At 39.4% G+C, this 15094-nt stretch overlaps 1 protein-coding gene across 2 annotated transcripts in view; it reads right to left on the bottom strand.

Moving 5' to 3' along the window:
• Nucleotides 1-2085: 2085 nt before the first annotated feature.
• TP53BP2 (tumor protein p53 binding protein 2) overlaps nt 2086-15094 on the bottom strand; it is a 55253-nt gene continuing 42244 nt past the window's right edge. For both annotated transcript variants that reach the window (XM_054979843.1, XM_054979852.1), the window contains exons 13-18: nt 13118-13890; nt 10007-10144; nt 9638-9771; nt 8883-9049; nt 5937-6136; nt 2086-2835 (exon numbers count right to left, since the gene is read on the bottom strand). In XM_054979843.1, coding sequence (XP_054835818.1) covers nt 2794-2835; nt 5937-6136; nt 8883-9049; nt 9638-9771; nt 10007-10144; nt 13118-13890 — 1454 coding nt within the window. In that variant the 3' untranslated portion in view covers nt 2086-2793. The remainder of the gene's footprint in view (nt 2836-5936; nt 6137-8882; nt 9050-9637; nt 9772-10006; nt 10145-13117; nt 13891-15094) is intronic.

Here is a 15094-nt window from a genome sequence, read left to right as displayed (position 1 = left end):
TCAAGGTGTCATTTACTTCATTTATTCCCAAATGGAGACTCAAAGTGACTTACAAGAAGCGGGTGTGACTGGCCCAAGGTTACCCAGCAAATTGGGTGAGTGGGGATTCAAATCCAGGTCTCCAGCTCATAGTCTGACACTCTAAAACACTACACTATGCTGGCTCTCATGTATCACTTTGTTGTGTAACATGTTACTTTTCATCAAACCCATCATTACAGAAAGTTACAGCCCATATGTTGTGCCCACCTTCAAATGCTGAGGTTATCTACATATCCTGTGTCCTAACATGTAAGCCAAGAGCCTCCTCAGAAGTTAAAATTACAAAGAAGTGCAGTGGTCCAGTCAACATGCTGTTCCTAACACAAGTAGTTAATCAGCATGGTATAATCAAGCTTACTTAAAAGCCTATACAAGAAACTGATTGGACTTCACAGTCTTTAATACCATTCTTTGAAAAAGTAGAAAAGAGCAAGCATCTAGTAGCACCTATAAAACTAACAAAATTTGTGAGCTTTCGTGAGTCACATTTCCCCAAGAAGTGAGCTGTGACTCACAAAAGCTCATACCCTACCACAAATTTTGTAAGTCTTATAGGTGCTACTGGACTCTTGCTGTTTTCTACTGCTACAGACAGACTAACACAGCTACCCATCTTGATCTATCTCCATTTGAAAAAGTAGTTTGACAGGATAGCATCTGAAAGGAAGTTTGTTTGGGGGGGACTTGGATGAGAGAAAGGATAATCACTTGCTAAAAAGGCTCTTGGGGTTGTAGCCAAGTAATGGAGATCCAGCTTGATCTTGGCAGAACCTTAGAATGTAAGCAGCCATGGCAGGCTCTTGTCAATTTTAGAACAAAAGAATTCCCAATACAGGTTATACACGACCACTCTATGAAAACTCATATATGTATTTAAAGTTCACAAGTGCTCAAAATTTACAAAGATACATACAGTCAATCACAATCAGTGAACAATGCATGCTCAGGAATAACACTAGTCCATGCTAGAAAATCACTCAGAGTCCCAGTCAAATTTAGCAGTTTTACAGTAGGTATGGGTAAATAGCAACTGCAGGAGTCCAGTCCAAAGTGCAAGTCCTTCTCAAAAAATGTAGGTGCAGTATTCCTCTGTGCAAGTCGTTTGTGAAGAACTCCACTCACCGCAGGCATTCAAAGGTCTCCAATTACAGCCATGCCTATGCTCTACAGACTGGAGGCCTCGTCTGTTTCACACCACAGTGCTTTTTCAAGAGCAATGAATCATGCCTATACCCAGAAAGACATACCATGAATATACCTACACTTAATCCTCCTCCATAATAACACAAAGTGAAAATAAGGATATGAATACTTACAATAAACATCAATCCATTCAAATACAAGGAGCCCAGTCGGCTTATTCCATACAGCATTTCATTCTGACGGCAATTAATTCTGTATCAGGGCTAATCCATAAATTTCCTTTATACCACTCCTTTATATTAAAGGGCCCTCCTTCTTCTTAATCTTAAAGGAATCCACTCATAACATGACAGGTCCCATTCCTGATTTAAGCCATTAGGGCTTAAATGGCTATAATTCAAAGGTCCATTTAGACTCTTGTTTCATTAAAGCCTTTTGTAACAGTTTCCCTCCTTTATTTTTGTAAATTTTGAGCACTTGTAAACTTTAAATATATATAAGAGTTTTTATAGAGTGGTCGTGTATAACCTGTATTGGGAGTTCTTTTGTTCTAGTTTTCATTGTACTCCCACTTTTTACCCTTTGTTATTGTCAATTTTAGACAGAAGGCAACAGTATAAGGTACTAAAGGTTGCCTTTTCAAAGAACTACAGATTTGAACCCTCAAATAAAGCAATAGGAACAGAATTGAGTTTGGCTACAACTGTCATTTCTTATGTACCCAGTGGAAGGTAGTTTATAGAAACAAGTTCAAGGTCAAAGCAATCAAATATAATAACCACAGAATGCTGACAAGTCAGGCACTGTACTCTCTGATGTGTCCATGTCAGCATATTAGGAGAGGTAAGTTTTAAAGGTCTTGAACTGCTGAACATTTTATCTTAACACCAAACAAACTGGTATTTCTGAAGCAGAATTTTAATCACATTTAAGAATAAAAAGATAGTTAACAAAATTTGTAAGATATAGTCTACACAAATTTTCTACATTTAATATCCAAATTACAAAAGAGACAAGATTCTTTTTATATTTTTAAAAAAACGCTAAAAACTACATTGCCTGTGGAATAACCTTTTAAACATTTGGAATCATAAACTGCTACTGTACTTTAAAATTATTGCTCTAAGAACTGATTTAAATGGTTCCTTATACCATTCTCATCACATTAATGCTGCTACTTAAATATTCTGCTTATGGAATGTATTTTTAGCTTTCTGTGAATAGTACTGTTCCTGTTTCTAGAGGGAATGAAATAAGCTGGAGAAGCAACTGTTCTGAAAGGTGACCGGATTCTCTTTAGCTGGTATTATGGAAGAAAGGGAAAAAAGCCATCTGTAGAAACGCGGCAGGAATTGACCATTAGGTTTTAACTGGACACACGTCCATCCGCTACTAAGAAGTATTCCAGATTGGGGAACATCTACCATTTGTGAACACAATACATCCTTCATCTGTTTTCAAAGCACATTCAGCACTGCTTTTGCATCACATTGTCACTGAAACAAGTCTCATGAAATTGGTCCAAACACAAAAAGAATGCATTCTTTTAATAATAAAGAATAAACTCATCCTGCGACTGGTACTTCATAAAATTGCTTCCAAACGTTTTCATGCCAAGCTCCTCTGCCTTGGCTTAATCCTTGGGTAGAGCTAGGGGGGGAAATTAAAATAAGTACTATAAAATACATAAAACATGTTAATATAAAATTATGTTTTAGCAATGTTGGTGCCTACAGTTTAATCATGTAACTCACGTACACTGCTATGGCAATTCCCAGAGTTAACGAAACAGTAATTGTAAAAAGTCGCTTCTACACCATTTTACACTGATGCATCAATTGCAAAAATAGGTCTGAACTGCAGGAGGTATACTTCTTCAAGTTAGCTGTCCAACCTTTTTAAAATTCAGCAACTAGCCCCAGTTTGCCATATTTCAATACAGATATGTGCTAAGAACTGCAGCATCAATCTGGTGTGTCACAGTTTCACACATTTTCCCCTTTGCTTAAGAGGAAACAGAGGTAAAAGATAGCCAGAAATTTTTGCTAAGTACATTGCAGACTGAATGCCGACTAGCAACATAATGGTAGTAGTATTTATTGTATTTATTTAAATATTAGCAACCTTTCCACCTTAGAGGAACTCAAGGTGGCTTACAATATAAAACAGAAACAAACATAATATTAGTGCAGCTAGTTTTTAACATCCAGTACCTTGAATCCAGCGAGGTACAAGATCTTGCACAATACCTAGCGCTTTCATCACTTTCACAAAAGTGCCTAGAATCTGGTTACACAAAATCTTACACAAGGGGAAAATGCAAGTAGAGATACAATAAGTCTGACTTGGTGCAAACAATTACCATACTCTCTCTTGCATTTCTGCTTGTGCTAGTACGCAGAAATTTTGTGCTAGATCCAACTCAGTGTCTTGTGGCTATTCAGAGAAATCAAAATTTCATATGAATAAGCTGGAAAAACATTTTTTGGGGTGATCCTAAACCTGTATTCCATACTGAATGAGGCCAGTATACCTACACAAGGGTGACGGATACCGCTGCGCTGTGCATTTCACAGCTGTCTGGTTCAAAGTCGTATTTCATAACTCCTGTTTCAGCATACCCTCATCTAAACATCTATTTGCCTAATTTTATTTTGTCCTCTCCTAGTCCTACAGTTTTCTTGTAGAATCAAAAGCTCCTCTGCTCCAGCAACAACAATGGATTTCATCCTCCAAAGCAGCCATCATTCACTATACTGATCCTTCAAAGAGTGTTGGCTTTCTAACCTGGTATTACCACCAGGGAGCTGAATACAGGATCATTCTCAAATACTGATGCTACCATCAGCACCCAAAGTGCTTGGTTTGTCACTATGCACTAGCTACTTAAGGAAAACACTGTAGGTGAGCAAGGTAGCTGTAGATGATGACTGGCAAGTGTCTCTTCTGATCCCAGCGTTAACTAGGGATGACTATAGGTAAAGATCTGGTTGTCAGATTTTGAGCAGATGTGCTTTTTTACACCACATTAAACAAGTGCTATTGAAACAAAGGGAAAAAAGTCCTCAAAGCTAGCTGCCTGAAAGAGTTTCACAAGATCTAAAGAGATGTCTGTTAAGTAAATGAGACATTTTAAGCATAGACAAGCAGCAGAAACATTTATGTCAAATAACAGGTTGCAGAGGAGAGATTCCATTCATAAAGCTCACTTTGAAACGCCTAGGATTTCAGGCTTCAAAGGAGGCTGTTGAAAATGAGTGTTTGTGAATGGGTGGATTATCTATTTGAGGCAGTGGTACTGCCAGGCTTCAAATATCAATCAACTGAAACCAAGACAAGTTAAGACTCTGCCAGCACTGAAGGATTATCTCTTAGACCTGAGATACTAGTCATGTATAAAAAGATTAGCCAAGAGAGTAATTATAAATAAAGTGATGCCCAAGTCCATCTGCTATATAGTATTACTGGGGTATGGAAACCTAGAATTACAGAACTGGAAAAGATGGGTTAGAGAGATTCTTCCTCTTTCTTATATTAATAGCGTCATGAAGGGTAAAAAAGAAGGGAAAACTGAAAAGCATTACTTTGAGCACTGGCTGTCTTGCTATACATCCATCCTAAAATGTCCTTTCTTTGCCGTATTTTAAGCGTACGTGAAAAGGTACTATAGAAAAACTTCAATAATAGCAATTTTACTCCCTCACAGGACTTTACTGCCTTTTACAGGATATTGAATGAAACATTAGACTTACCATGAGGGTTTCTTCTTATCAGTGGAACAGAAGTTGTCCAGAAGTGAGTTACACCCCCTACTGATTCGACAGGAAGGGCTAAGCAAATTTCTTTTGCACAGTTTCCACATCTGGCTTGGGAGCAAACCCCAGTTCATGCTTGTCAAGCTTCAAGTTGAGGAATTTCTTAGCTCTTTTGCAGAAACCTCATCTTTGAAAAAGTCTTCACCCAGAAAATTCCTCCAGTCACATGGGAGGGAAGGGATACCTTCCATTCCACAGAAAGTCCAATGTTTCATTCTACATCAGTGGTGGAAGGTATGCAGAGGTGGGATGCTGAAAAACGAAGCCATCCTGGGTGGGTAGTTTACAGAATAGGGGAGAAATTGCTGGGAGACAGCCTACTGGAGAACTCCTGCCTAAGGCTGCATCTGCAGACATATAGATGTTTGATCTGTAATGTCTGAAAAAGGTAGAGGTTTGAAGTTTTGTCTGTCTAGTTCTTGCTCTCTAGGCTATTTTCACTTTTGAAGAGCTGTGGAAGTACGTTCAAAGCAGAATGAGGCAGGCGATGGATGGGGCTCGCCCCCTAGCTAGATGTGGAAGGGATGCAAAAGTAATTTGCATAGCCTTCTTTGCAGAGCATGCAGGAGGTGTAACCCACTTCTGTTTATCTTCTATCACTGATGGAGAACAGCTTTGTATTTTGGGTATGCACAGCTACTCTTCTGCATTTGAAGAAAAGTTAACATGGCTGGAAAGTCTTGTCATTTTCTTCCTGGATGCTGGCCTTCATCCCAGAGTTTAGGATCCTCAGGTGGGTCACAGAAATCTAAAAGCTAGGCTGTGAGTCCCTTTTTTACTACCTTTTGGGAAAACCCGCAGCTAGTGCATATCACAAAGAACAAGAGTTCCATGACTCCTGTCTCTCTTGCATGCATGCTGAGAGGAGCAGCAGACAAGTTCACGCCATACTATTGATGGGTTGTTATATTTTTAATAGTTGCTGTTTCTACCTACCCCAAGTAGATTACGTGGCACATATCCTTCCTTATCACTTAGCTGTGCCCACCACCACTCAATTTCTTCTTCATCTTCCCGGCGAAGTACTGTCATGCAATCACCTCCTTTCATGGACAATTCATCATCGTTCTGAGCATCATAATCCCAGAGAGCATAGACTACTCCCTTGTTCATTATTCCCATTTTCTCTTGCACTCCTAGAACAGAAAAAAGATACAATTACGCAACGTACAGTACATTCTTAAACAGAGCTATGCCATTTTAAGTATATTAAAGTCAAGAGTGCTGCACTTCTTAGGACTGTACTCTCAACAGAATGCTGATGTCTGACTAGTACAAAGAACAAAGAGTTAACAACTACTGGAAAAGCTGCAGCAAGCAAGGATAACACAATCAAACTTCTTGAACACATCACAGGAATACCCGTGCAATTACAGATTAACATGGCACAAATAAACCAACAGGCATCTTAAAGCGTGAAAATCATTCCATCTACCTTGGCGTTAGGAAACATGTCGAAACACTGCCTGAAAACAGCAGAAATTAACACACCATCTGTAGGTGCAGTATTACTGCGTTTTTAAAGTAACAAAGTGAAAATTGTATCCTAATAACTAACAAAAGGGAGACATCATTTTTTATGCCAATTTTACTTTGCAAGCTCCTAGGAGAGCACAGGTTATGCAATTCCTGTATCCGTACTCTAATTTCAAGTTCAACAAGATTCTCTTGTTAGTTGGGTCTCATCTCACAGTGGTTTGCCACAAATGATTCCTCTAATTTGTGTCACTAGAAGCAAGGGTGAAAATAAGGTAGTATTTAGTATTGGTAAGGAAGCAGCCAAACTGATACTTCCCATCTTCTGATTCAAGCTCCCATCTCCTCTTGAGACAGCACCAGAAAAAAAGTCATTTTCACCCCAACTAGAAGTGAAAACGTAAAGGCAAATTTTCTGTACAGAGATTTACACACAGCACCATGTTTTGCAGTCAACATACATTCCTTCAGAAATCAAACAGACAGGAGCCATCATAAACCAACAATACCACTTGAGGTGACCAACAGCTGAACACTCAATTCTGTTGCAATCTACATAAAGCTTACCCCAGGAGTATTTTAAAGGGTAATACGCCAAAAAAAGTAGATTAAATAACATAAATAAATATATGTAAATTTAAAAATAATCTATCCTGAACTGTATCACTCAGTGTTCTTCTGCAATATGGGTTTGGTTTTTAAATTTCTGAGATACTTGAGGAGATACTTGATAACAAGAGCAAGCTAAAAAAACACTTTTCTACCTTCAGACAGGTTAAGTACTGTGTATTTTCTAATTGGTTGATTTGGCAGCTGGAGTAGCACATTTTCAACGGTCAAGATTTCAATTAAAGCCGAGCAAGAGAAAAATATCCAAGTCAAGGGTATACCTCAGTATATGGCACTAACACATTATCATTAAGGTCAATACATTCATAACTGACAGTGTAATCCTAAACAGAGTTACTCCAGTCAAAGCCCACTGCAATCAATGGGCTTAGACTGGAGTAACTCTGGTTAGGATTATACTGTGAATTAACTAAGGTGTAAGGTCAGCAACAGTGCATATTTTCCACATGAATAGAAGAACCTGGATTTCAGTATAGCTCGTATAGAAAGGAATCTGCATTAAAAGGATACTAGATACTGGATATTGCAGGGAGTGCTATGCATGGTAAGATTAAGACCTGGAAAGCAGCTTTTGGGCTAGATGGAACAATGGACAAACTCAGAGAAGACAGCTACTTTTGTCCTACGATTCTTTAGCAAGTATACTCAAAAACAGCCTGGTGAAGGCTTGTATAAAATTACTTTGTACTATGTTCTGCATTATCTTTTAAATTCTCCTACCGCACAATGTGTCATTACTACCATTCTACTTTACTGTAAATTAGAACCAAGAAACACTGGCAAGAAGGCAACTAAAGTTGCTCTAACACACAGTGGCAATACCTGCAGCCAAATGTTGCAGATCAATTCGTTCAATTTTTGCCACTCGGTACATCCAAGAGCGTGTCTCACACTTAAGATGGAAGAAAAGATCAAATCCCAGTAGGTAAGATTATTATGCTTAAACTCTCCTAGCCTTTCAGCAAGGATTAATTTAAATTCAAGGTATGCTGAATATGTTTTTAAGTACTGAATGTTCTTTGCCACTAAAAAGGACTAGGAGAATATTAACACAAGAATACATGTAAGCTGTTTTCACTGATGTCAAATATACCAAGTCTGTCCAATGTACCTGCATCCTCCTCTCTTAAATGCATCTGAAGATCATGTTTAGCCATTATAAAAAGATAGGAACAGAAGGTTGAAAAACAATTTGACCTAGCTCCATGGAAGAAAAAACTGCATGTTCTATTTAAAAAAACCCTTAGCATTAGGGGTGGATGAGAAATCCAAAACAATTCAACACCATAAATTAAGCTGCAAGATGATCTTCTCAAAATGGAGCAAAAGGCACTAGCATCTTTGATTCATACACAGGGTCACCCTGAAGTCTCTTTAACTGAAAGGATCAGGTCACCTCAAGCTGAGAAGCTTTCCCCTCTATCCCAATTTGGGCACAAAAGTGTACATATAATCAATATCCTTTAAGATTTATCAACACAAGACATCAATATGGAGCTCGTGTGTGAGAAAACATGTCTGAGAATCAGTATTCTATCTTCACTTGCTTGGAGCATACAACCACCAAACAGATGAGTGATCAGAGGTTGTACAAGAAAGACAACAAGCTCCAAGAGCAGTCAGCATTACCCAGCTAATGTAAGGGACATGGAACAGTAGACGGTAATCAATCTCAAAGAATATTTGTAGCTTGTATAAAAAGGCTGAGACACTGTAGAAAAAAAAGGAATTTGCAACATGATAGCTATTCCAGAAAATCTAGTTCTTGTCACATACCATACAGAAACTGAGAACACTGAGTGTAACCTTCTTCCATTTCTTCACATTTGTCTGCTGCAGTCTGCATGTCACTATAGGTTGTAGCAAACACAGCAGCGCCTGATTCCACCAAGAATTTGCACACTTGGACGTTATTGCAAGATGCTGCACAATGCAGTGGTGTCCTACAGATTTTATAAAAGAGGAAAAAAGACCACAGTATGTTCTGAATATGTATTCAAGCATTTTCTGATTCAGAGGGAGGTAAAATGGGGATTGTGCATTACTATTAAAAAAGTAAATGCCTATGCTGATGAAATAGGGAGGGGAAGACAGGGGAGATCCCCAACCCCATAACTGCAGACAGCTGCACTTCACTGCAGCAGGAACATCTGTGAATGACCAAAATGGTCAGCCACTGGTATTTAATTTCAGCTGAAGAGCCATACCGTCGCAGTCTATAAAACCTCACAATGTCTGGGAACTGTGAATGACAGAGCAGAAAGAACATTACTAACTGGATTGTATTGTTGCATACAGAACAGTGAAGTCAATTCCAGACTTTTATTCTGCTCAGACCACCTTCTGTTCTGTTTCACTGGTGGCAACTCCTCCCTCTATTTATAAAGGGAATTCTACTTTCAGGAAGAAGCAGTAATAGAAGCCAGATAGTTGCATCTGGATTCCATATCAGCACAAGACCCAGCAGGTCAGAAGGATCCAGCAGTTTAATTAACACAAGCTAAACTAAAGAAGCTGAAGATCACTCTTACCATCCATCACTATCTGCAGCATTTACATTTACACCAAACTGTACTAGAAATTTCACTATTTCTGTGTGACCGGCACACACAGCATTGTGAAGTGCAGTGATGCCTTCATCGTTGGGCAAGCTAGGATCTTCAACCTATAGATCAAATACAGAATGTCAAAGAGTAAATGTCATTTCTATTAATAGGAGAGTCTTCTGATACTCCCAGACTTTAATAAGTAAACCTGTATTCTTCTACCACCTGCAAGAGTTTGTAAGTAAGAGAACTCTTGCGTCATTGCGAAATATGAACTCATCCAAAAATTCACACAGCACTGGATACTCTCTGTTCAAATTTTACCCTTCAACGTAGGGAATACTGAACTTATACCTCATAAATGATTCTCTGGACAAGGTCGAATTCTCCCTCAAGAGAAGAATCTAGAAGCAAAGCAAGAGGATTGAATTTCACTCGCATTCCGTGGGCAATCCTGTCTGAGCCAACTTTACGCAAGTTTGTCCTCTTCCCCTGGAGATGAAAAATAAGGTATTTTTGTTGCACAGACTAATCAAGGATATTAAACAGAGACATTAATTACTGTGGTAATCTTGCTACAAGGAGCTAAAAGAATTCTCTAATGAAGTCAGCATTCATGTTCAAAACTTCAATTTTTTAAAAGGTTTTCTACTTAACAAAGGGCTAAAAAATGATTGCATACTTTATCCTAGGGAGTATCTCCCAATGTAAGCAAGGTAACAGCAAGCTGCTTCCAAAAATATTTGTATGATACTAACATCATGCATTGCAACAGACAGGGCTGTTGCCAAGACCACGGCTATACAGCCCGGAAAATCCACAACAACCATCAGATACTAACAACCATGCAGCAGAGACACGGTGCCACAAAGAAGGGTAAGGGCATGCATTCTCATGAAGAATTGAGTGGGGTGGGTGGGGGTGTATCAGAAGACATAATCAGTGTGATGTGATGCACCAGCAATTGTTCGTTAACTCTGAGTTTTCACCTATCTTAAGAAGCTATGTTTCTGCCTTCGTCTGAAGCATCAGACGGATGGAAGAGGGTAAGTAGTTAGCAGTGCCTGTGATAAAAGTGTGCAGCAGTTTTCTATTCTCAGTATGTTCCTTGCTTTCAAAAGCTTTAGTGATAGGAATCCAGTAAAACAAAGTTTTTTAAATATCTGTGAACCTTCTGCTTTTGATCACTAAAAGTAAGTATTACAGAAGTAGATCTCTTAACAGTGCAGCTCCTGTGAAGAGTTATTCAAGTCTAAATACATTAGTTTCAATAGGTTTAGACTGTAGTAACTGGACTGCAGACTGCAGTTAGAGAAACTTGAGACGATCAGTTTTAGCTAGCTTTAAACATTTTAAGGCTGCCAGAAATACAGCTCACATTCTGTCACAATTCACATTCAACTCAGGACTCATTTGTTTAGTACTTATTTTATACCAGTGATATCACCAGCTGGTTGAAAAGCACTATTCAGAGGGATATGCAAATTCTAGCAGATGTCAGAATAAAAAATCGTAAACAGAAATGAGTCACATTGGCTGTTGCTCAGTTCATACTCCAAGAGGGGGGGGGGGAAATTCCTATTTTCTTCACAGAAGCTTTCTGAAACAATATGACACTTCTTTGGTATTTAAGTTCAAAATCCAGAGATGTTTTAAAGGAAGAAACTGATAACTAGCAGTCTATTTGAATATAACATCACTCACACCCATTTGGGCTCAATACCAGAGTAGCTAAACTGGCAGGCCCATAGGGCATTTATATCTGGTCCCCAAACCTGTCAGTGTTTAAAGCAGCAACAGAAACTGTAGAAACAATAGCAATGCCAGGTTAAAGCAATGAGTAGCCAACAGGTTCAATAAGATCTAAAGATTTCATTGCAAACGGCATACGTAGATGAACTGTACAACAAAGACATGCTGTGTGAAAAACAGCAACAGCTGCCATTGAGCATCAGGTGTGGCTCACAAATGCCACTTATCTGACATTAGTCTATACTGAAGAGGCTAGACAATATGGTCTTAGATGCTTCTCTTCACCCCATTCTAGAATTATCAGGATGTTAACGTTTGTAATACGCTTGTGGTTAAAAATTCAAAAAATATGCCAATTGTGCACAGCTATTAAGAGGTCCACGGAATACAAAACTTGAATCTACAACCACTGCAAAGGAATATTTATAAGGGTCTTCTTGATCCCAACACATCCCAACATTGGCAGCAATTTTGTTCGTTAGGAAAACACAACAGTATACTATTTGGAATCTCTCTCCCCTACACTCTAGTGTTTATGGACATGTTCTTTTATTTTATCTTCCTGCTGTTAAGGGTAGTGTATGAACAGACACCATCAGCAAGATGCCTCTGCAATAAATCCTAAAAATTGCCTCTAAGAGTGATGGCAATGCAAAAGCATAGTCAAAGAGCAAAGTGAAGCCAAAGCATTAGCGACCTAAGAGAAGAAAAAACAAAAAGATGGGGGAGTAAGGAGGCTTCTAAGGGAGAAAATTCAGTCTGCTGCAACCCTCTACTTATGCTGCCAATTTCTGAGACATATTCTAGCATTCTCAACTAGTTTGCACTTCTAACCATATGATCTAGAAATTCTGCAGAATCATAGAATCATAGATTTGGGAAGATACCTCCAGGGTCATGTAGTCCAACCCCCTGGACAATGCAGGAAATTCACAACTACCTCCCCCGCCACACACACACACATCCCCAGTGACCCCTGCTCCATTCCCAGAAGATGGCAAAACACCTCTCCAGGATCCCATAGCCAAACTGGCCTGGAGAAAATTGCTTCCTGACTCCAAAGTGGTGACTGGCATTACTGTGGGTGTGTAAGAAGGTGCCATGATAACTAAATACTGATGTATCCCTTCCTGCCCTTCCTCTCATGATCTTTGCTATCACTAACTGCATCTGCTTCAAGAGAAGATGCTGATCAAACTAGCCTTTTACACAACCTGAAAACATCTTGCAAATCTAACCTGTGCTTCATGTTGTTTAATGTCAGTCCTAGAACTGATTACGTTCTGTTTCAGCATTTCTTCAACTCTGTATTGAATCCTTGTTAATGCTATGTCTTTGTAAACTTGTATTTACTTACCCTATGGCATTGTTTATGGAAATGTCCTTGACGCTGTATGGAAATGTCCTTGATACTGACTGTACTAATCTCACACTATGTAATCCGCCTTGAGTCTCAGTGATAAAGGCGGACTATAAATAAATAAATAAACAAATAAACAAACCTATTGTATAATGGAAGGCACAATTCATTATGCTTTATATCAGATTGACTAGGGTTTCTAAATAATTCAAACCCTATTGTTGACAATAAAACAGAGCTATGTCAATCTTGTCTGCAAAGTCTGGCCTCAAGACCTAGCTGAAGTGAAACAACATACCACCTCCACAACGAAATCCCAAATGAGAGAGCCGAATTGTTGTTCTTTTACTTACAGGTGGCAAAGAAAATTGCCCAGTGACTTCAGGAGGTCGCATACTAAACAAGTCCTCTCCCAAACTTTCTGGTTCTCCAGAAGGGTATGGAGGAGGTGGATAGGGAGGGTATTCCTCCACATATTCCATGGGCAAGGGCACCTCAAGATTTGGTTCTTCCATTTCAGACTGAGAAAGCAAGGCGCCATCCGATATCCCTTCGGGAACACTCTCTAGTCCTAAAGGCGGCAGAGGCCCTACATTCTGATCAGTACTTGTGTTTTCTGCCTCCTGTGCAATAGCAGGCTCGGGTGAAGCAGGTATCACTTCTTTGTCCACCTCTGTGCTTAGGTAAGGGTTTGGAATTTCTGTTGAGCTCTCCACAGTAGTCACTGAGGACTTTGATGGGTATGATGGCGTTGAAATAGTCTCCATAGCAGCCAGCGTTGTTCTCTGGTACAATAGCTTCTGAATATTAGGTCCATTGGGACCCTCTGGTTCAGTAATGGAACTGCGTTTCTTCAGTGGCCTAGGCGCATTAGATAACTTCTTCCGAAGGGCCTCCAGATCTGCATCACTTTGATTTCTGTAAGGATTTGACAAGAAAGGCAACAGTTTGGTAGGGCTGAGTGGGCGAGGAATACGTTCCGTTTCATTATTTTCACTGGCTGAAGCTGCAGTCTCCAGTTCAGGCTCTGGACTGGCTGGCTTGCCCTGGGCACTTGAATAAATATTCTCTGTCTGATGCTGATGGTTTGGGGGAGCAGTTCCAGCAATAACTGGCTTTCCATATACTGTGGAGCAATTTAGAAAGAAAACCGTAAGAATTTGGCAAAGAAAACTGGCAAATGAAAAAAAAACAGGACACATTAGCACAAATCTAACAGATGGTCTGTATCAAAACTGCTAATATGAAGTTGGGTGCCATCTCTCATTCAGTCACATGAATCTTCTCTCTAACCTTGAGAAATCATGAGTTTATGTCCTATGCACATTAACTACAAGCTTTTGGCGGGGGGGGGGGGCCCTGAAATTAGGACTGTGAACTGCAATGGAGAAGGTTGTAGCGTCAAAGGGTTTTTTGAAATCAGTATGTGGTATAAAAACTTTGATTTGTGCACAGTTCTTCCCTAGTAGTTTCACTGAATTATGGTCACAAAAGGTTAATTGCAGACTTCACATATCAGAATCAGGGGTCCTTGATACAAAGGTTAAGAACTACTGGATTTAAGGAAACATTAATTCCTTTGGTAAAAGACAACAACTTCAAATATCAATCGCTGCTCTTATATCAGAAAAAAAAAACAAAGAAAGCCCAAGATGAGCAGTTATTATACAAGATTGCATCATTTGTTTTTCCTCAGCTTGGGAGTAGGGGGGGTGGGGAGATCAGGTAGAATATTGTCCACTTGTGTTCCTTAAGCTAACAGCCACCTGTCATATTGAGAGCTTGGTGCGTATTTGCCCTCTGTCAACAAGTTGCCAGGATTCCACAGCATCAGGTGAATTACTCATAAATGCTGTCCCTTGGCATTCAATTATTACGTATTTTTTTTAAAAAATCCTTCTAATCTGCAGTGGCATACTGGTAGGCATAAGGCCACTCACTTTAGTATTGGGTGTTTCCATACCAGTGTGATGACAATATTAAGTGAAAGTAAACCGACATTTACATCTTCATGACTACCAGAATACAAAAAAGTTTAGCTATCAATTTATAATCATTTCTTCCTAGTTCCCCAGAACGAAATCTGCTTTTACAACCAGCTGTGGGAAGATGTCATTCAATAAGAGAATCTGCACATGCACCCAGAGAGCAGTACACAGGAACAACATATGGGCAAACACACGTGACTAGAGAGTAGTACTCTGAATTCTCCGAGTTTTCCGAACTGCTCATACTGAGACCCCATAATGTCACACATACATATATGCAGGGCTCATTTGGAGCCGGAACGAACAGGAACGGCGTTCCGGTAGGTCTAAAAAGAGGTCACG

The sequence above is a fragment of the Eublepharis macularius genome, chromosome 1 (assembly GCF_028583425.1).
Source record: "Eublepharis macularius isolate TG4126 chromosome 1, MPM_Emac_v1.0, whole genome shotgun sequence".
Lineage (NCBI taxonomy): Eukaryota > Metazoa > Chordata > Lepidosauria > Squamata > Eublepharidae > Eublepharis > Eublepharis macularius.
This window is presented reverse-complemented; position numbering and strand designations above follow the sequence as displayed.